Here is a 20,149-nt window from a genome sequence, read left to right on the forward strand (position 1 = left end):
ACAAAAGGAACTTTAAGAAAAATTAAAGTTCCCAAAGAATACTTGATTTGGGGTTCACGGAAAAATCTTTTAATTGCTGATGGTTTGGAGATTTCCAAATGACAAACTTCATTGGTCTAATTTACGGTGATTGTAATGCTTACATTCCTTAACATGGCAGAGTGACTTAAAAAGTCATACTTCATCATGCATTCATTGACTTGTTCATAAAATGTTTGTAATTTGCAATAGAGGAAAGACTGAAACTATTATCAGCCATTATATGTTATTTGTTGGCCATATGTTTGTTTGAAATGTCCGTGGCTCAACAGAACATGGCTCATAGACAAACTATGCTGTAAATTGGCACTAAAAACCCACCTAAACAGGTAGGCCTATGTTAAGAAGTTAACATGAGCCAAAATATTTTAATATGAACCATGTTGCATACACTGTAGTATCTCAGCTCCCTTTAGAGTGAGATCTTCATTTGCATGGCATCTTTGTTTTTTTTCCAAACTAACTTTTAAAAATAGAACAGGTATATGTGTGGTACAAATTCAGAAGGCAACCAAGGGTCTAGTAACTCTTTTCCTGTCCCTGATTCTCAACCATCCAGTTTCTCTTCACCTGCTGTCATTCGCTGTTACCAGTTTCTCATGTGTGGTTGCAGAGATATTAATGCATGTAGTTTCTTCTCTTTTTGTACAATTCAGACTATTGTTATGCATTTGTTTTTCATTTAGTAATATGTCTTGGAGGTTTTTCCATGTCAGAAGATAGTTACTTGATTCTTTTCAGTGGCTGCATAGTACTCCAGTGTGTAAATGTACCCTCATCTATTTAATCAGTTTTTTACTGATGGACCTTTGGCTTTTTCAAATCTATGACTCTTACAAGCTGTGCAGCAGTGACCATTCTTATAATTTATGTATAAGTGTGTCTACAGGACTAATTTCTAGATGTGTAGTTGTCTAGCTGAAAGGCATGGGTGTTTTTAATTTTGATGAATGTTGTCAAATTTTCTTCCAGAGTGATGATATCAGTTTATGTTCACCAGAGACATGAGTGCCTTTTCTCCCCTGTCTTCATCAACAGAATATTATCAGACTTTTTGATCTTTACCAAACTGATAGATTTAACTTAGTTTCCCACCCCCACCAACTTTCCTGAGATACACTTGACTTAAAACTTAGTATTCAGTTTGTACTTCTTTTATCATGTATGACTTTGAGCAGTTTTCATGTTTAAGAACCATTTGATTTCTTTTGTTATCTGTTATGTCCTTGGCTCATTTAAAAAAATTGGGTGGTTGATCTTTTTCATATTAATTTGTAGGAATTATTCATGTTGAGGAAGTATGTACTGCAAGTACAGCTTACTGTTTGTCTTTTAATTTTGTTTGTTGGTTTTTATTGCCATACAGAAAAAAAATTTAATGTAGTAATATTTACCTGTTTTTTAGTAGTGGTGTAAAGTTTTCTGCCTATAGAATTCATACATTTCTTGTTAAGTTTATTCCTAGATAATTTTTGGTGCCATTTTGGATGGGATCTTTTCTTCCAATATAGTTTCTAATTAGTTGTTGTTAGTATAAAAAGGCGTTTTTGGTTTTTTTTGGCTTGGCTTTACTTGGGAATCGTCTTGACTTTGATGGGAATATTCTACTATTTCCCTTTTAAGAATAATATTACCTTTTGGACTGAGACTGTGTTCCTTTATTTAAAGAGGGGTCCAATTTGGGTTCTTACTAATTGTTGTTATGATGAACAAACAGTGATGATTACCCATGTAGCCAATTTTGGTATGTACATTTTGATGCTGTGGTTACATGTTCCTGTATTACCCTCCAAATATAGAGCAATTTTTGTACTCATTACTTGCTATAAAGAGAACACAATTGATAACAACAAAAAGAGAGGCCATATAGTCTTATTTCATTAAGAGTTTTAATACATAAGAAATACTGAATTTATCAAATATCTTTTCAGAATTTGTAGAAGTCATGATTTTTCTCTTGGTTAATATGGTGAAATATATCATTATATTTCTTATATTGAGCATTCCTTAGAATAAATCCCATTTGTTCATGGTGTTTTGCTAGGTTTTGTTTATTAAGATTTTACTTAATGTGAGATCAATCTATAGTTTTATTATTATATGCTATCTTTGTGGGAATTTGGAGACAGTGTTATGGTAGTTTATAAAAATAATTTGGATATGTTCCACTTTTTCTGTGCTCTGGAACAGTTTAGTTAGTATTAGGGTTAACTCTGCTTTCAAGGTTTTGTAGAATTTTTCTTTGAAATGCCTGGGAACTGTTACTTTTTGGTGTCACTCTCATTTGTATGTTTTTGTCTTCTGGGATCAGTTTTGATAATTTTTATGAAGGAACTATTTTACCTATGTTTCGAAATTTATTTGTATAAATATTTGTATCTGTTTAAAATTACTTTTCTGTATGTTTTGAAAAAAATTTTAAATGTTTATTTATTTTGAAAGTGAGCAGGGGTGGGGTAGGGACAGAGAGAGAGAGAGACACAGAAGATCCAAAGCAGGCTCTGCGCTGATAGCAGTGAGGTTGATGTGGGGCTTGAACTCACAAACCATGAGATCATGACCTGAGCTGAAGTTGGATGCTTAACTGACTGAGCCACCCAGGTACCCCGAAGTATCTTATTTTCTGTTACATAATTTTTACAGCTTTTGGATTTATTAGTTCTGCCATTTTTCTTTCATGTTCATTTACATCTGCTGTTCTCTTTATAGTCATTCTTGTTCTCCTGCCTTCATTAATTTTTATTTATTTGTTTATGAATTTAATTTATTTGTTTTTACTCTTTCATTTTCTTAAGCATGTAAAGATGTTTATTCTGATCATTGCTTTACACATATCCTGTATGTAGTGCCTACATTATTAATTTCTATTCAGTTTCAGTTGTGATTTCTTCTTTTAATCAAGAATTTAAAAGGAGGACTTAAAAAAATTTCCAGGTAGTACTTTTTGCTACTTTTTTTTTAAATTTAATCAGAGGATGTCGTCAGCACTGTTTCTACTTTTTGGAATTTATTGAGATTTTCTTTGTGGGCCAATATATGTTCAATTTCTGTGAGCGTTCAGTAAATATTTTATTTTATTTAAAAATTTTTTTAAATGTGTATTTATTTTTGAGAGAGAGACAGAATGCGAGTGGGTTGGGGCAGAGAGAGAGGGAGGCACAGAATCCAAAGCAGGCTCCAGGCCCTGAGCTGTCAGCACAGAGCCTGACACGGGGCTTGAACTCTTGAGCCTTTGAGCTGTGAGATCATGACCTGAGCTGAAGTTGACCACTTAACCGACTGAGCCACCCAGGCACCCCTCTACCTCACTGATTTTGTTGCTATGTTATTTGTAGTATAGCTATTCATAATTATTCAATCCTCATTGAAGATATACTTTATACATTAAAAAAATTTTTTTTTACATTTGCCTGTGTCCTTTATTTCCAGCATTTGAGGTTTGCTTTGTGATTCATGTAGTTTTCTCTTCTTCTTCTTCTTCATTTTTTTTTTGATAGGGGATAGGGGCAGAGAGAGATTCTTAAGCAGTCTCCATGCCCAACCCAGAGCCCAATGAGGGCTTCTTTCCCACGACTGTGAGATCATGACCTGAACCGAAATCAAGAGTTGGGCACTCATTCAAACCCTTTTTTCTTTTTAAGTTTTATTTATTTTTCTTTTTTAAGTTTTTATTTATTATGCAGTAATCTCTGCACCCAATGTGGTGCTCGAATTCATGACCCTGAGATCAGGAGTTGCATGCTCCACCACCTGAGCCAGCTAGGTGCCCCAATGTTCTCTTCTTTTCAGTTGGATTATGGCTCTTTATGTTTATTGATTGGAAAGATGTTTGGTCTTGTTAACCATGACAGAGCCGATATAATTTTTTCTCCCTTCATTTAAATCATGATGGGTTTGTGTTTTCTTTGCTTCATTTGAATTGTGTTTTCTTTGACCTAATTGTGAATGCTTTTATTATTATTTTTGTTTTTCTTGTGGACGCTATTATACCTATAATTTTACACAGCATACTTAATCCTCTATTTCTTTAGATTGCATTTATTTTATTTTATTATTTTATTTTTTAAGTTTATTTATTTTGAGAGAGAGAGAACCAGTGGGAGAAGGGCAGAGGGGGGACAGAAGATCTGAACTGGGTTCCACACTGACAGCAGGGAGTCCAATGCAGGGCTCAAACTCATGAGCTGTGAGATCATGACCTGAGCCAAAGTTGGACGCTCAACTGACTGAGTCACCCAGGCAGCCCTTCAGACAGCATTTCTTTAGATAGTGATATTCCCACTGAGCAATATCAAAATTGAGTTTCTACTTTCTTCTACTTTCCCTTCACCATGCAGTTTTGTTTCATTTTATTTTTAGTTTGAGTGCTTTAAATATACTTTGGATCTTTCAACTTTCAGACTTTTTAAACTTTCATTTACCTTTTCCATTTCTTCCCCTTTTCTTCCATCTCTTCTAATAGCTAATAACATTGCATTGCATTTCATGACTACAGTCTCTGCAGTTGTTTTAAATATATTCCTAGAGCTGAGTCAGTTTGTTGCTTACTGTCTGTACCTTTGGTACCGTTTTTCCATCCATCTGTAGTTACTTATATTTCATCCTTTAATAAAAATTTCCATAGAAAGGATGAAGAGGATGCATTACATTTGAACAACAGTTTAGTTGGGTATAAAATTCTTTGCACTTTGGTTTCCTTAAGTCTTTATAGGCATTGCTCCTCTGATTTCTGTGTTAAATGTTGGCACGTGGAAGTTTGAAGTTGGCCAGGTTATTTTTCTTTGTATAAATGAATTGATCCTTTTGACTAGATGCCAAAAGGATTTTTAAGTCATCAAATTCACTAACTTCACTGGGATGTGTAGAAATGGTTGAATTCTTACAATCAATAGATTTAAATCTTTTATTTCTGGGAAAATTTTTGAGTTATATCTCTAATTTCTTTCTGTGTTTGTTGTCTTACTCAAAAAAGTTACCTTTATGTTAGATCTACTTTGTCTTCTGTACTTATTTTTAATTCTTATAAACTCTTATCAATTTCTAGTTCATTTTGTCCATCTTCTCAGACCTATCCTCTAAGCTTCTCACTGGATCGTTAGTGGTGTCTATTCTGCCTTGGGCTCCTCGCAGTTTTCTTTGGTGGAATGGTTTTAGAAAGCCTGTACTTTTAGCTAGCTCAAGGCTTTTAGGTTCCAACTGGCATTCTGGTAACAAATAGCTAGGGCTGTAAAAAGAAATCTTAGAAAGAAGGGACAGATGCTTTTCACCATCTGCCAGTTTTGCTGTTTATTCCTGTTCCTTCTTTATTAATGCCACATAATCAGAATTCCCTTTTGAGGTTTTGCTTTTTTCCTCTCCACTCATTTCACTTCCTTGCAGAAATCCTTTTTACTTTAATTTGAATGAGTATTGTTATGCATGTTTTTAATTTGTGGATTTAAAAATATTTGGGGGATTATTTGGTTCTGTTATATGGAAGAAGGATTATGAAATTGTCTCCTTGCTCCCAGAGCAGAAGCAAGCGTTCTCTCCCTAGGGAAGAATTAGTAGTAGATCCCGTGTAAATGGTTTATTGGGCTTTGTGATATTTAATTAAATGCAAATATTAGGTGACAGTTGAAATATGTAAAGCAGAGGAATACACAGATTTGGAGGATCTTTGGAAGTGCCCTTTATTTTCCACCCCTTTTACGCCCTATGTAGGTATGGTAGGTTTTTCTTTGGTCAGTGCACCTCTTAGTGTATGAGTTTTCTCTTTAAGTCCTATCTGTTATAGAGTAGATTTTGCTACCATGCTGAGAGCATGCTGGTAATTAAAAATTTGAGGAGCGCTTCTGACTATGTTCAAATCATCCCCTTGATCCACTTGGTTCTTTGGAAATAGTAAGGGATGCTAAATGTCACTTTGGACCTTTAGGGTAACATAGTTGAAAGAAATTGTGGCCACAGGGTTTAAGAGCTTGGGTAACTGACTTTGCCCACCTAATTTCTTATCATTAAGCTGTTCTCCTCAGTCAGTGTGCATCAGGGTATTACTCCATAGTATATTCTCTATTTGTCTAGGATTTATGACATGTGGGAAAAGGAAAATGCCATTCTTCTGGGAGACACCAACTGGAATATTCGATTTACAAGACTGTGATTCTCACTTATCGTTGCATTCTATAGGGTTTATCATATGCAGTTTGGCCAGAGCAGTGCATGGTAGCAGTGTGTGCCATTGCTGATCTCTTACTTGGGGCCAGGAGCTGTGCTGAGTGCTTGTATGTCACCCATCTCATTTTTATTAGGGTGACTACATACTGCTTTTTATTATGATCCCCAGTTTACTGACCAGAGAACCGAGGCTCACGTGACAGGTTGTAGAGTTGGAATTTAAATTCAGCACTTTCTGGTTCAAAAGCCCCTGCCCCATGGGGCGCCTGGGTGGCTCAGTCGGTTAAGCGTCCGACTTCAGCTCAGGTCACGATCTCACGGTCCGTGGGTTCGAGCCCTGCGTCGGGCTCTGGGCTGATGGCTCAGAGCCTGGAGCCTGCTTCCGATTCTGTGTCTCCCTCTCTCTCTGCCCCTCCCCCGTTCATGCTCTGTCTCTCTCTGTCTCAAAAATAAATAAACCTTAAAAAAAAAAAAACAAAAAAACAAAAGCCCCTGCCTCTAATGACTGTATTACTATCTCTCAGGGGGAGTGCTTAACTTTGGAAGCCTTTTAAAGCTAAACAAGAGTACAGCGTTATAGGCAAACAGACTAAAAATTCTCATTATACATCATTTAATGCAGGTTAATTCTGTATTTGAATAAGATTTTTTTCAGTTTATTTATTTATTTTGACAGAGAGTGTGAGCAGGGAAGGGGCAGAGAGAGAGAGAGAGGCAGAGAGAGGGAGAGAGAGAATCCAGAGCAGGCTCCGTGCTGTTAGCACGGAGCCCGACACGGGGCTTGATCTCATAGAACATAAGATTGTGACCTGAGCCGAAATCAAGAGTCCAGTGCTTAACTTACTGAGCCACGCAGGTGCCCTGTATTTGAATAGGTAAAACAGACTTTCACTTTTGACTTGTTCTTCCCCTCACATAACCTAGATAATCAGATTATGAAATGAGAAGAGGTAGGGGAGTGAATATTGTTTTCCACTAATAATTCCATACATGGTTAAGTGGATTTTGCTTGCATGTTCTTCCTTTTCCTGACAGGTAAACCTTCAGGCCTTTAATATCAAAATGGGAGTCTTGATCCTGAATAAAATCATTCTGTGATAGGAATCATAATGAGTGACACAGAATGGATTAAAAAATGGCATCTTCTAGGGGCACTTGTAACCCAATGTTTATAGCAGCACTTTCAACAATAGCCAAATTATGGAAAGAGCCTAAATGTCCATCAACTGATGAATGGATAAAGAAATTGTGGTTTATATACACAATGGAATACTATGTGGCAATGAGAAAGAATGAAATACGGCCTTTTGTAGCAATGTGGATGGAACTGGAGAGTGTTACACTAAGTGAAATAAGCCATACAGAGAAAGACAGATACCATATGTTTTCACTCTTATGTGGATCCTGAGAAACTTAACAGAAGACCATGGGGGAGGGGAAGGAAAAAGAAAAACGGTTAGAGAGGGAGGGAGCCAAAACATAAGAGACTCTTAAAAACTGAGAACAAACTGAGGGTTATTGGGGGGTGCGAAGGAGGAAAAGGTGGGTGATGGAACTGAGGAGGGCACCTGTTGGGATGAGCACTGGGTGTTGTATGGAAACCAATTTGACAATAAATTTCATATTTAAAAAAAATGGCATTTTCTGTATTTATCACTAACTTGGAAGTCCACTCTTCTGTCAGTTGGGTGATCTGAAAAACATGGCTCAGCTAATATCAGATTGGATTTTCTGGATATGGGTAATAAAATTGAATATTTGTTTATGTGGCTACAATGGATACTGCCCTGTGAATTCTGTAAATTTGTAGCTAATGTGCCATTACCTTAGAGTCTTACCGAGTATTTCTGCTTTCTGGACACATGAGAGACAGACCCTCGTATTGTTAGCGATTGCCTTCATAAAAATTGGAAAACAAGCAAAAGGAAAAAAGTTTATCATCCTCTCAGAACAGGTTTGCCTTCCACTTAGCACAATTAGGTGTGCACTTTCCCTGTTGTATGAAGACAGAGCCCTGCAGGTCTGCACTTAGGCCTGTGGCCAAATCTGCGTCCCTGTGCTCCGAGGAGGTCCACTTTCTGTTCCTTATGGCCGTGCTGGGCAACAGCGAGAAGACCCACAGCAGGCAAGACAGTCTTTCCTGTTTCACTCTAGATGTCAAAAAACAGTCTTTTATCCTTTCCTGTCTTCTCTGGGAAATGGGATGGGGAAGTTTTTCATTTCTGCCAGTGCTTTTGCTTAAGACACACTTGGAAGTTATTTTTCCATAGTCTTGGGGTCGATGCCTTAGTTTGCAACCCAGTCACCAAACAAAAGGAGTGATGATACTGGAAAAGTAACCCATAAGATTGGGATCCAGGTAGTGAGATCCAGGGCACTAGGTTGAAGGGAAATTATTCCCGTGCTATTTTGGAGGGTCTTGTCCTGAGGACAATTAAACAGTCCAGACAGGTCACTGGGTGAGACCAATTTCCTGGTTTGTTTATTTGAGCCTGATTGTTTTTCACTGTTGAGCAGCAGTTCACGGTCCTGCTACACCATTCCCCAGCTCTCTGGAAAGCAGTCCCTTTCATATTTGATTTCTCCAGGCTTCCCTAAGGATCCTAGCTTTGTCTTCATCTGGCTGGATTGCTCTGGTCTCTCTCTGTCTCAGGTCCAGGGTAGAGGGCAGTGCCACTAATCAGTTTCAGCTCCATCTCATGCAGGCATTTGGCTTTATGTCCCGAGTTGCCCTGCAAGCCGAGAAGATGAATCACCACCCGGAATGGTTCAATGTGTATAACAAGGTAACTAAATTGCCTTATTTGGAGATCACCTTAGCTATGGGGTTCAGGAAACTTCATTCTTCCTTGTCATCCTCTGCAGCCAAGTGTCATTGTGCTTTATGAAAGTGTTCTTTCTCATTTTTTTGCTGAGAATCCCTGTGTATTATTGCAAATTAGTAACAAATTTTCATATCTGCTCAAGAGAGCAATGGCAAAGCTCTATTTTCATGCTTGTCTTCTATTGAAACTAATAGGAGCGAGTTGGGCCAAGTTGGGCTTCTGGATTACACTTGAAAATCAGCCAGGCAGATAAATTTGTGAAAGAAATCGTAGCAAATAAGAAAGATAGGGCCTCGTTTGTCTTATTGAAATAAATATGCTCAAGAACTGTGCTTTAAATAATAACTGTTTATTAAATTCTGTATTCTAAGTGGGAACTGGCTTTCTAAAGACAAAGAGCAGGTGAAAAAGATTTTATGTAGTTTTTTAGGGGGCACAGTAGGGACAATCATGGTACCCCCTGAAAAATGTCCTTGCCTTTATGGCCATGACATTTGGAATATCTTATCATCTAGATTTCTATGCAGTTCTGTTTTCTCTTTAAAAGTCCTCTTTGAAAAAAGAGAAAATTTCCTGATGTAGTTGGGATTTATTAGAGTAATTCAGAACATGCAGGTACCACGATAAACTTTTCTTTCCTAGTTTCCTCTCTTTGTCCATAATTTTGCTTTTGCTTTTTAATTTATTTTTCAAGAAGTGACAGTCTGTTCCTCCACCCCACCCCCACCCCACTTCCCTAATTTGGAAATGGGCTTTTCTGAACGTGGTTGCTAAGATATTACATTTGATAGCTTGGTTTTTCTCAGTGGCCTGAAAATAGTCATGTAATTAAAGTAATGGGAGTTAAAATGGAACCTTAGTCTCTCTCTCTCTCTCTCTCTCTCTCTTTTTTTTTTTTTTTTGAGAGACAAGATTTGAGATGCTGGCAGCTGAATTGCCCTTCATATGAGAGGACCTTTTTATCCCTGGGCGGCTGCTGGGCCCAGCCTGAAGCAGACTCTGTCCCTGGAGTTTACTGGGTTTTGGAAATGCTGTGATGATTTGTAATGTAGTATTTTGTAAATCATTTAACCTCCCTAATTCTCAAATGTGAATGTGAATAATAGATTGATTTCTGAACCACCAAAGATGAGTACCATGAATTGCAAGCAACAGGTTTTAAAAACTACCTTTGTGTCTCTTAGGTGCAGATAACCCTAACCTCGCATGACTTTGGTGGACTGACCAAGAGAGATGTGAAACTGGCCAAGTTTATTGAAAAAGCAGCTGCTTCTGTGTGATTTCTTCCAAAATGCATGTCAAACCCTGTACACATCTTAGTTGTCATGTATGTTGAAGGCAGTTTACGTGAACAAATTAAGTTGTAAATTTAAGCTCGCCTTTTGCACAGTCTTGTACAATCAATCAGTGCTTAATTACAAAATGATTTAAACTTGAGCCTGAGGTATTTTTCATTATTTCTAATTGTAAACATGAGGCAAACCAACCAAGGTAATTATATTCATAATAGTCAAAGAGAGAAATAGCATTCTTTCTCTGTTTTGTTTTGTTTTTGTTTTTGAGAAAGAGAGAGAGAGAGAGCGCGCATGCATGGGCAAGTGGGGGAGGGAGAGAGGGAGACATGGAATTTGAAGCAGGCTCCAGGCTCCGTGCTGTCACTGCAAAGCCCCATATGGGGCTAGAACTCATGAACTGTGACATCATGACGTGACATGAAGTGGGATTCTTAACCTACTGAGCCACCCAGGCACCAGAGAAATAGCATTCTTGAAGACCAGAAATTGGGATGGGGGGTATTCACACATTTTATAACCCAGAAATCCAAGTGATTATGGTGACTTTGCCAATGCATTGTGTTGGAGGATAGTTGTACGGTAGAAAAACAGTGAACCCTGTAGGTAAAGGGTTTTAACTGCATACAGTAATTCTTATGATGCCAAAGTTGATTTGGATTTTAGCTGCTATTATACCTATGTAATTAATTAGGTTACAGAAGTCACGAAAATGGGGTAAGCTTTCTTGTGTTTTATCATTTTCAGACAGGGAGTTGAAGAAGAGGACAAGTGTCTTATCCATGGCTTCTGGCAACATGGGGCAGTATAAGGACTCACTGTCACAGTGACCAACTTGCCAGGTCATTATTTGACTTATTGAGTGAAGGAAGAACCAAGGTCATTTTTAAAAATCATTTGCCATTTGTGACTCCTGAACTGAGGGTCTGTAGCCACTGATTTAGAAGTTACTGAGCTTTTATCTAATGATAAGCTCTGTTTGTTTTGTGTGTCACTGACAGGAGTAAAATGGAATATAAAGTAATCTATTATTTAAAAATTGCAATAATAGTGTTCTGTGAAGGAACTCAGGAATGTACCTATTAATCATATTAGAATGTAGATTAAAATAATTTATATATAGGGGCGCCTAATCATCCAACTGTTGGTTTTTGGCTCAGCTCATGATCTCGGTTTGTGAGTTTGAGCCCTGCACTGGGGATTCTCTCCCCACCCCCCAAAACAAATAAATAAACTTAAAAATTATATATATATAATACATATATATATAATTTATTATACATATATAATTTAATATATAATTATATATTATAATATATATAATTTTTTATATATAAAAAACATATATATCCATATATATGCCTATAAATATCTGTCATTTGAATATATATATCTGTCCAAGGAACATGTGTTCATCCCTTGAAGCATTATGGTGGTAGGATTTAACAGGGATCATCTTTGTAATCCACCTCATTTCAGAGACCAGAAAAATCAGTATGCTATGATAAGCAAACCTTCCCCTCCTCACCCAACCCTGGCCCCAGTCAGAGAAACCACATGAGAACAGGACAAGGAGGCTGAGCTCTGGAAAGCCAGTTTTTTTTTTTTTTTTTTGCTAGGTCTCTTGGCCTAGGTGAGACAGGTATTGTCAGTTCGCCCTGTGGATATGGAGTGTGCGGGGAAGGAAGAGAGATAAGAGCCACCCAGGTTCTGTGGCTGCTGAGAGATTCTGCTTCTTAGAATTTTTTTTAGAGGAAAAGGCAAAGCTGTTGGGTTTTTTTAGATTTTATTTTTTAAGTTATCTTTACACCCAACGTTGGGCTCAAACTCACAACCTCAGATTAAGAGTCACGTGCTCTACCGACCGAGTCAGCTGGGTGCCCTAAAGCTATGTTTTTTGTAAAGTCTTTCCTATATTGTAGATTGAGGAACTTTATACATTTTATTACCAAAGATTTTTAGCTCAGTGCTTCAGTTTTTTCACATGAATTTTTAAACATGAAAAAATTTAAGCATATAATAAAGGGAATCGTACATTGAACCCTTATGTACTCAGATTTAACAATTACCAAGAATTTACATCAGTTACTTCATATAATTCTCCATTTCTCCTTTGCTAAAAAGCTTTAAAATAGCTTAAAAACTAGGAATGCCTGGGTGGCTCAGTCAGTTGAACATCCGACTTCAGTTCAGGTCATGATCTCTTGGTTCATGAGTTTGAGCCCCGCGTCAGGCCCTGTGCTGACAGCTTGGAGCCTGGAGCCTGCTTCGGATTCTGTCTTCCTCTCTCTCTGCCCTTTCTCTGTTCACACTCTGTCTCTCTCTCTCAAAAATAAACAAACATTAAAAAAAATTAAGAAAAAATGCTTAGAAACTTAGTCTCAGCATGTCATTTTACCCTTACATCCTTCATAAATATCACTAGAAAATATGGTCATTTTCTTGTATAAACCATAATGCTACTATTATACCGAACAATATAAACCACAATTTCTTGATATCACCCAGTACCCAGGCAAAATCAAATTTCCTGGAAGGTTAAGAATGCCTTTGGACAGTAATTTTCTAATTAGGATCCATGTGAGTCCACCCATCACATCTGCTCTCTTTATTCTTTCAATCTAGAGCCAGCAAGCTCCCCTTCTTTCCCCGTTTGCCCCATGTCATTGACTTATTGTATAAGTGGGGTCAGGTGTCCTTTAGAGGATCCCACCTTCTGAATTTGTTCCTTTTGGTGTCATTTAACTTGTTTCACGTACCCTGAATGGAAACTTTTCCCCTTATTTTGAATGCAAGCCTGAGGGGCTCAACTTGTTGGCTGTTAACATACACCACATATTAACACAGTGGAGGGAGCAGGATATGGCTTGTAATTGCAGTGGTGAAGACCTGAGAATGCATCTACTAATTAGCAGCTACATGAGGGTTTGACATAAGGTCCTTGTTAAGGGTTGTTGCGTCTGCTGGAACTCACAAACTTTACTGTAGAGAATTAGAGATCTCATATGAGAAGGCTGTAGAAATACTCATTGTGGTAAATTCCAACAGAATGAATCTCCAGACATTCTTCAAGTAACTGACATGTCAGCCTAAAAAGACACTGTCTGAGTTGGAGGCCCCCAAATTCCCTTTTGTTCCAAACCTTTGTGTGATGGCAGTGGTTTCTCTGACATGGTAAACTTTGGTTTCCCTCCATTTTCTTTCTAAGTGATCTCTGGAGCCCAGAAGAGTTAGAGACACGAACTATGACCCCTTGTATGACTTCCATAGATAACAAACCAGGTGCCAGCATGTTTGACAGTTCCTTTCATAAACTGAAGTTAATGAAAGTCGTGAAAATAATGGTTACTTTCTGGTGTTGGTAGGAGTTAGGAGATCTTTGGCTCAACAGAATAAGCATGGTTCTTCGTGTTTTTGCTCTAGACAGAAAGCAGCAGCAGGTATATTGTATTTGGACACAAACCTGACTCCCGTTAGAGTGTTGAAGGATTGCAGGACTCTTAGAGGTACGGGGCAAGTCTATCTGCTTTCTCATCCAATGTTCAAAAATAAGCTGGTTGAACTCTGTAACTTACAGTTTTGTGAATTTCCTACCAAACAGCAAGGGCTGTAAAAGGGTTTGGCTAGAATATGTGAACTTTTTGTTTCAGTGCCAGTTACTTGGGACGATTAAAGGAATGACTCTTGGCCAGAAGACTTGAGTCCCCAAGCTGCCATGCTCAGCTTGTGTGTCCCCAAGTGGGGCCAAGTGTGGATTGCTTCCAAAAGGGTAGAAGAGGTGGCCCTTTGGCTTCTTGTTCCAGTGTTCCTGTCCTGTCCACCTGTCCATGAGAAAATATGGATGATTTCTGTGGACCCTGGATGAGTTTGTCGCCTCTGATTCTCTTCACCAGCTGGAGTTCCATTCCCGGACTAGATGTCTTCATCAGTGACTTCAGAAACCACATTCAGATGGGCTTAGCTATGCTGATATGGTATACTAAGAACAACTGGATTTTTCTCTGCTGCTTCCAGCTGGCCAACTTTCTTCACCCCTGCAAGCATTGTGAAAGATTTCTTTACATTCTTAATCTCCTCTCTATTTCTCCCCCAAAGTGTGCTTTGATGCTTAAAGAGGGAAGGCATGGAGGTATGTATACCTTTGGGGTTCCCGGGGATGGACTTGCACCATGCTCAGCTACTTGAGTGAGCATGAGGATCCCTGATGCCATCCATCTGTATACTCATACAGCACACACCTGCAAAGGGCCTTCTGTGTGCCCCAGGGGGAGTGGGCGCATTGATGTATTGGGGGAAGGTGGAAACAGATTCAGGTGGAGAACTGTTTCAGACTGTCTCCCAGCAGCTGCTCCAGGAGACCACTGTGGGAATGTCAGCCACAAGCCCAGAAGAATTTAGGGGGCATATGACCAAAGAAGGCAGGGGGTATAGGAAGAGCTGATCCCTGAGGGAGAGAATGTAGAGAAAGAAGCTGAAGTATGAATCTTGGGGACATTAATCAGAGTGGTTCTTCATGCTTCACTGTTGATGATTTTAAATGGAGAAACTGAATAAATCAGATGTTATTTCCCAGTTCAGTGTATTGGTTGCCTCTAAGAGTATTTTCCTACCAGGAACAGTCATATACACTTGTTTTAGAATGCCTGTGACAGCAAAGGCATTGCGGTAGTTACTTCCTTTTCTTAGTGATCAAGAACTTAGATTTGCACAAATTTGATCAATTTAGCCACTAAAGATTTAGTGCAGCACAGGGCTCCTCAGATCACTCTGTCTAGATTTGCCTTGGAAACCAAAGGGGTTAGGAGTATGAAAGCAAGGTGAATATATTAATCCCAAGAATTGAACCGAGCAAAAACCCTATTGCTCATGCACATAAAGTATCTCTACCCCACAGGCTTATCCCCTAAACTCTGTTTAGGAGGATCGTATGCACACAATTACATCCCCCCAATTAGCTAGTGCTGGGCATGGCTAACCTTCTCTGTTTCTACGTTTTCTTGCCTTCTAGCCCCAAACCCATCAAAATCTTTTCTGTCATTCCTGGTGTCTCCAGTCCAGTCTTGTGCCCTAGAGTTACGCTATTGGCTTCTAGAACTCAGAGAACTTTTTTTTCCCCTCTTATATGACCCTTATCTCTTTCTAACACATTAAGGGACTTTGTCTATCCGATGGGGATACTTCTGAAGAAGGAAGGGCTTTTGTCTGCTTTAGCTCTAGCATCTGTCTCTCACCTTTAGCCTGGAGCTTTATAGTTCCTGTGTACTCATAACCCTCTGGCTGAACTGAGGTGCTTAGTCTCCCAGGGAAGACAAGCTGTCTGCATAGGTCAGATGGGGAGGATTTTACTCCAGGGAACTGCAGACTACCACTATACTGGAATGCCCAAGAGTGACCTCATAAAGCAAGGGTTCCTTTTGTGGGCCCTGCTCTGTGGCCTCTCGGGATCTAGATGCCAAGGAGATCTCTAAGCATAGATTTTCTGTTGGATGATTAAAGCAAAGAATAAAAATGGAAAATTTTTTTGGGAAAATGCCTCAACAGTTTCATTACCAGAAGGACACAAGAGTCATTTCAAGCTCGCTGTTGGATAATGCCTCAATGCCATTCCATTCGAGATTCGGGAGCTTTCAGTAAATATTCTTTATTTCTCTTGCTTGTTAAGAAATGCGCAAATGGCAGCCTGGGGGCAGGGTATCAATGTTCTCTTAGCCTCTTCCTGTACACGCTCCTCCGCTGCCCAAAACAAGGTGCATGCCCTTGAGAATCTGCCTTCTGTGGCTGGTAAGGTTGGTGGAGGCTTAGCCAAACCCTTTGTTTCTTTGGCCTTATTATGACTGGCTATTTAAGTCAACATTCAGTTGTGCTCTTATTTGACCCGTACACTGAATTTGACTCTCTGTTGCCCTTTTTTACTTTTTACCTTTTTGTCATTTTTACTTTGCTTTTATTAGCTACTGTGTTAGAAAATTTGAAGATTTTTTGGGGGGATAGTAGACCTGATCTCACATCAGACAGTGAAATCATACATCTTGTTTTTATAGAGTATAATAGTATATATATTCTGTATTTATTTACTGTTATGAGAGTGTATTCATTTGATACATATAATGGGAAAAAGTGATACATACTCTTTGAGAAAAATTGCAAAGCACAGATAAATATAAATAACCAAGAAAAAGAATTACCTATAAGCTCACTTTCCATAGGCAGATACTAGTGACATTTTGGCATGTTTCCTACTCAGTTTTTTCTACCTATTTTTGTACATTTGAGATAATTCTGAGTATACAGAGTTGTGTATCTTGTTTTTGTCTTTTGCTATACAGTGGATCATCATTTTTTCAAATCATCAAAAATGCACAGATATATTTTAGTATCTGTATAATATTCCATGAGATGGATATGCCATAGTGTACTTAACTAGTCTTTTTTGCTAGACTTTTTAAAATTGTTTTCAAGTTCTCACTACTATAAATAATGCTGGGATGCACGTGTTTGGCCATAGTCACCTCATTCCAGATTGTATTCTCTTAGGGTAGGTAGGTTCCTTACATCAGAGGATACACTCAGTGCTAAGGCTTTTCAGAGGAGCTGGCCAATTTACATTCCTCCTGGCATTTTATGAGAATGCCTCATCACACTACACTATTGTCAGTATTAAATGCTATTACGTTTAAGTCTTTGCTAACTTCATAAGCGAAAATGGTGGTTTCACCTAATTTGCATTCCCTTGGTTAGTAATGCTACTGAACGTTCATTACCATTTATATTTATTTCATAAATTGATTGCCTGTTTTTTCCTGGAGTGTCCAGTTTTTTTTTTTTTTTTTTTTTTTTTTTATTGATTGTTTTTTTCTTGCTTGTCTGGTTGTTTTTTTTTTTTTTTTTTTTTTTATCATTAATTTGTGAGTACTTGTCTGGGTGATTATTGGATTACCAGTTTTTCCTACTAGACTGAGAGGATTGAGGTTTGCTCACCTTATATGCACAGTGTCTGCTATATTGCCTGGCATGTAGTACTCACTCGATAAGAATTTGTTGAATGAGTAAATGAAGATGATGCTTTGTTTTCCTTGAGAAGTAGTGGTAACTCCCCCCTCCTCCCCCCCCCCCCCCCCCACCGAGGTCTAAAGCGAAGGTACTAAATAACTGAGTGGGGACAGAACAATTTAGGGATCATTATACATATTTCAGTGGTTATTCAGTTAGTGTTGTGTTGCAATTTTTAAATAATATTTATCTAAGTAATCTTGACACCCAACATGGGGCTCGAACTCATGACCCTGATCAAGAGTCAATGCTCTTCCAACTGAGCCAGCCAGGAGTCTCACGTTGTGTTGCAGTGTGAAAGTGTATTTACGTTAAAAAAAATATTTTTTTACATTTTATTTATTTTTGAGAGAGAGAGCGCACAAGTAGGGGAGAGGCAGAGAGAGGGAGACACAGAATCTGAAGCAGGCTCCAGGTTCTGAGCTGTCAGCACAGAGCCCGACATGGGGCTCAAACTCACAAACCATGAGATCATGACCTGAGCTGAAGTCGGACGCTTAACCGACTGAGCCACCCAGGTGCCCCAGTATATTTAAATTTACATTCACAGAGAGGATAGAGCAGACCCTCATCCCTACAAAAATGTGTAATGTTTGGGATCTAGTTCTGTTGTAAGATAATCATACCTCTGCTTCAACTTTTTGACAGAAGGAAAGATCCTCAATGTCAGGAATTTGTGAAGAGAGTCATAATGAGTCATCTCTTTAAGATAATTATGATTAGTATCGTCTCCGTGAATGCCTTTTTTGTGGTCTTGTGGACTGATTATAATACAAGATACAACTTATTCACACTTTGTGAGGTAAGCAGACAAAAATGGATCCATTTTCTTCTGTTTCACCTGTTTTATTTTTGAAAATGTTATGTTTAAGGCATTTTGTTCAAGAAAATTTTCCATAGAAAAATTCTAAGGGCTTTAAAAATCTACAGTAAAATCGGGGAAGAAGGTGGCAACAGTAGCAGTGGTGACAGCGTTTTTTAATCTCCCTGAGTTTCCTCTTGAAAGCAGAGCAATTTGAGAGCAGAGCTAAAAACCGATGGGCAGCATTGAAACCCAAACTAGTTAAAAAGATATCTTTACTAAGAGCCATAACTGCACAGTGTTAGCCTCTGAAGGAGACAAAGCAGAGGGCATTCAATAAATATCCACTGGAAGGTATGATGGGCTGATGTGAGAGTAGCCCTTGATGGTGGGAAGGGCGTTGCCCATTCCAGTACTGGCTTAGTGCAAGAAGTTCTTGATAGTTTCCAGAGTGCCTAGAACAGTCTGGATCTTGTAAACTTTGAAGACTGACCATCCAGGGCTCCCTTCAGGGCTGCCACTCTCCCACCCCCTGCCCACCTAGGAGAGATATTGGGAGTGGAATAAAAATTGAGCAGGGTAGGGGCCCAGAGATGAAGGAGGAAAAGGTCCAGATAAAATTGGAGGAGGGAAACAGAACAAAGAAATCTTAAATGAGGCCACATCTTTAAAAAAAATTTTTAAGTTTATTTTTTATTTATTTTAAGAAAAAGTGTGAGTGGGGGAGGAGCAGAGAGAGAGGGAAATGGAGAATCCCAAGCAGGCTCTGCACTGTCAGCACAGAGCCCAATGTGGGGCTTGAACCCATGCAATTGTGAGATCATGACCTGAAGCTACCCCACCTTGAAACACAGCACAAAAGAGGGAGCTACATGTAGTTAGAACCACACCTTCTGAAAGTACAGGAAGGGGCAGCTGGGTGGCTCAGTTGGTTAAACATCTGACTTCAGATCAGGTCATGATCTTGTGGTTGGTGGGTTTGAGGCCCACATCAGGCTCTCTGCTGTCAGTGCAGAATCTGCTTTAGATCCTCTGTCTCCCTTTTTCTGCCCCTCCTGTGCCTCGCACATGTGCTTTTTCTCTCTCTCAAAAATAAACATTAAAAAAAAATAAAAGTTCAGGAAAGAGTATAAAAGAGTATACTAGAAATAGATTGAGGTAAAATCCCACAGAGAATTATTATGAAAGGAAAAAAGAGAATAAAGTGGAGAATAATACCCCTGTAGATAATGGAAGCCTACCACAAAGACACGTCCACAAAACAGAGGAGAACTGTAGCATGTTATTTCAGAACTAGGTAAATGTTTAAGAAAATGATATGAGATAGGAAAGAACAGAGGCCAAGTGACAAAACTCAGGAAAGAATTAGAAATAGGGGCATCTGGGTGGCTCCGTCAGTTAAGTGTCCGACTTCAGCTCAGATATGATCTCATGGTTTGTGGGTTCTAGCCCTGCATCAGGCTCTGTGCTGACAGCTCAGAGCCTGGAGCCTGCTTCGGATTCTGTGTCTCCCTCTCTCTCTGCCCCTCCCCTGTTCACACTCTGTCTGTCTGTCTCTCAAAAATAAACATTAAAAAAAATTTTAAAAAAAAGAATTAGAAATAAAAGTCATTTCAAAAATGAAGATGTGGGGTGCCTGGGTGGCTCAGTTGGTTAAGTGTCAGACTCTTTTTTTTTTTTTAATATTTTTTTAAATGTTTATTCTTGAGAGAAAAAGAGGAAGCACGAGTCAGGGAGGGGCAGTGAGAGAGGGAGACACAGAATCTGAAGCAGGCTCCAGGCTCTGCACTGTCAGCACAAAGCCCAATGTGGGGCTTGAACCCATGAAACGCAAGCATCAGCCTCTTGATTTTGGCTCAGGTCATGATCTCACAGGTTTAAGATCAAGCCCTGCATCGGGCTCTATACTGAGCATGGAGTCTGCTTGGGATTCTCTCTTCTTTTCTCTCTCTCTCTCTCTCTCTCTCTCTCTCTCTCTCTCTCTC

At 38.9% G+C, this 20,149-nt stretch overlaps 2 protein-coding genes across 4 annotated transcripts in view; both read left to right on the plus strand.

Moving 5' to 3' along the window:
* Positions 1-10,457, plus strand: part of PCBD2 (pterin-4 alpha-carbinolamine dehydratase 2) — a 52,014-nt gene extending 41,557 nt beyond the window's left edge. The window contains exons 3-4 of one of the 2 annotated variants that reach the window (XM_049649219.1): positions 8,886-8,981; positions 10,205-10,457. In XM_049649219.1, the coding sequence (XP_049505176.1) occupies positions 8,886-8,981; positions 10,205-10,300 (192 nt within the window). In that variant the 3' untranslated portion in view covers positions 10,301-10,457. The remainder of the gene's footprint in view (positions 1-8,885; positions 8,982-10,204) is intronic. The other variant, XM_049649221.1, reaches the window with a different exon arrangement.
* Positions 10,458-10,633: 176 nt separating this feature from the next.
* CATSPER3 (cation channel sperm associated 3) overlaps positions 10,634-20,149 on the plus strand; it is a 36,172-nt gene continuing 26,656 nt past the window's right edge. Inside the window, exons 1-3 of one of the 2 annotated variants that reach the window (XM_049649204.1) lie at positions 10,634-10,914; positions 11,060-11,154; positions 18,011-18,164. In XM_049649204.1, the coding sequence (XP_049505161.1) occupies positions 18,054-18,164 (111 nt within the window). In that variant the 5' untranslated portion in view covers positions 10,634-10,914; positions 11,060-11,154; positions 18,011-18,053. Of the gene's footprint in view, positions 10,915-11,059; positions 11,155-15,638; positions 15,943-18,010; positions 18,165-20,149 lie in introns of those variants that run through there. The other variant, XM_049649203.1, reaches the window with a different exon arrangement.

This window comes from Panthera uncia (assembly GCF_023721935.1).
Source record: "Panthera uncia isolate 11264 chromosome A1 unlocalized genomic scaffold, Puncia_PCG_1.0 HiC_scaffold_17, whole genome shotgun sequence".
Lineage (NCBI taxonomy): Eukaryota > Metazoa > Chordata > Mammalia > Carnivora > Felidae > Panthera > Panthera uncia.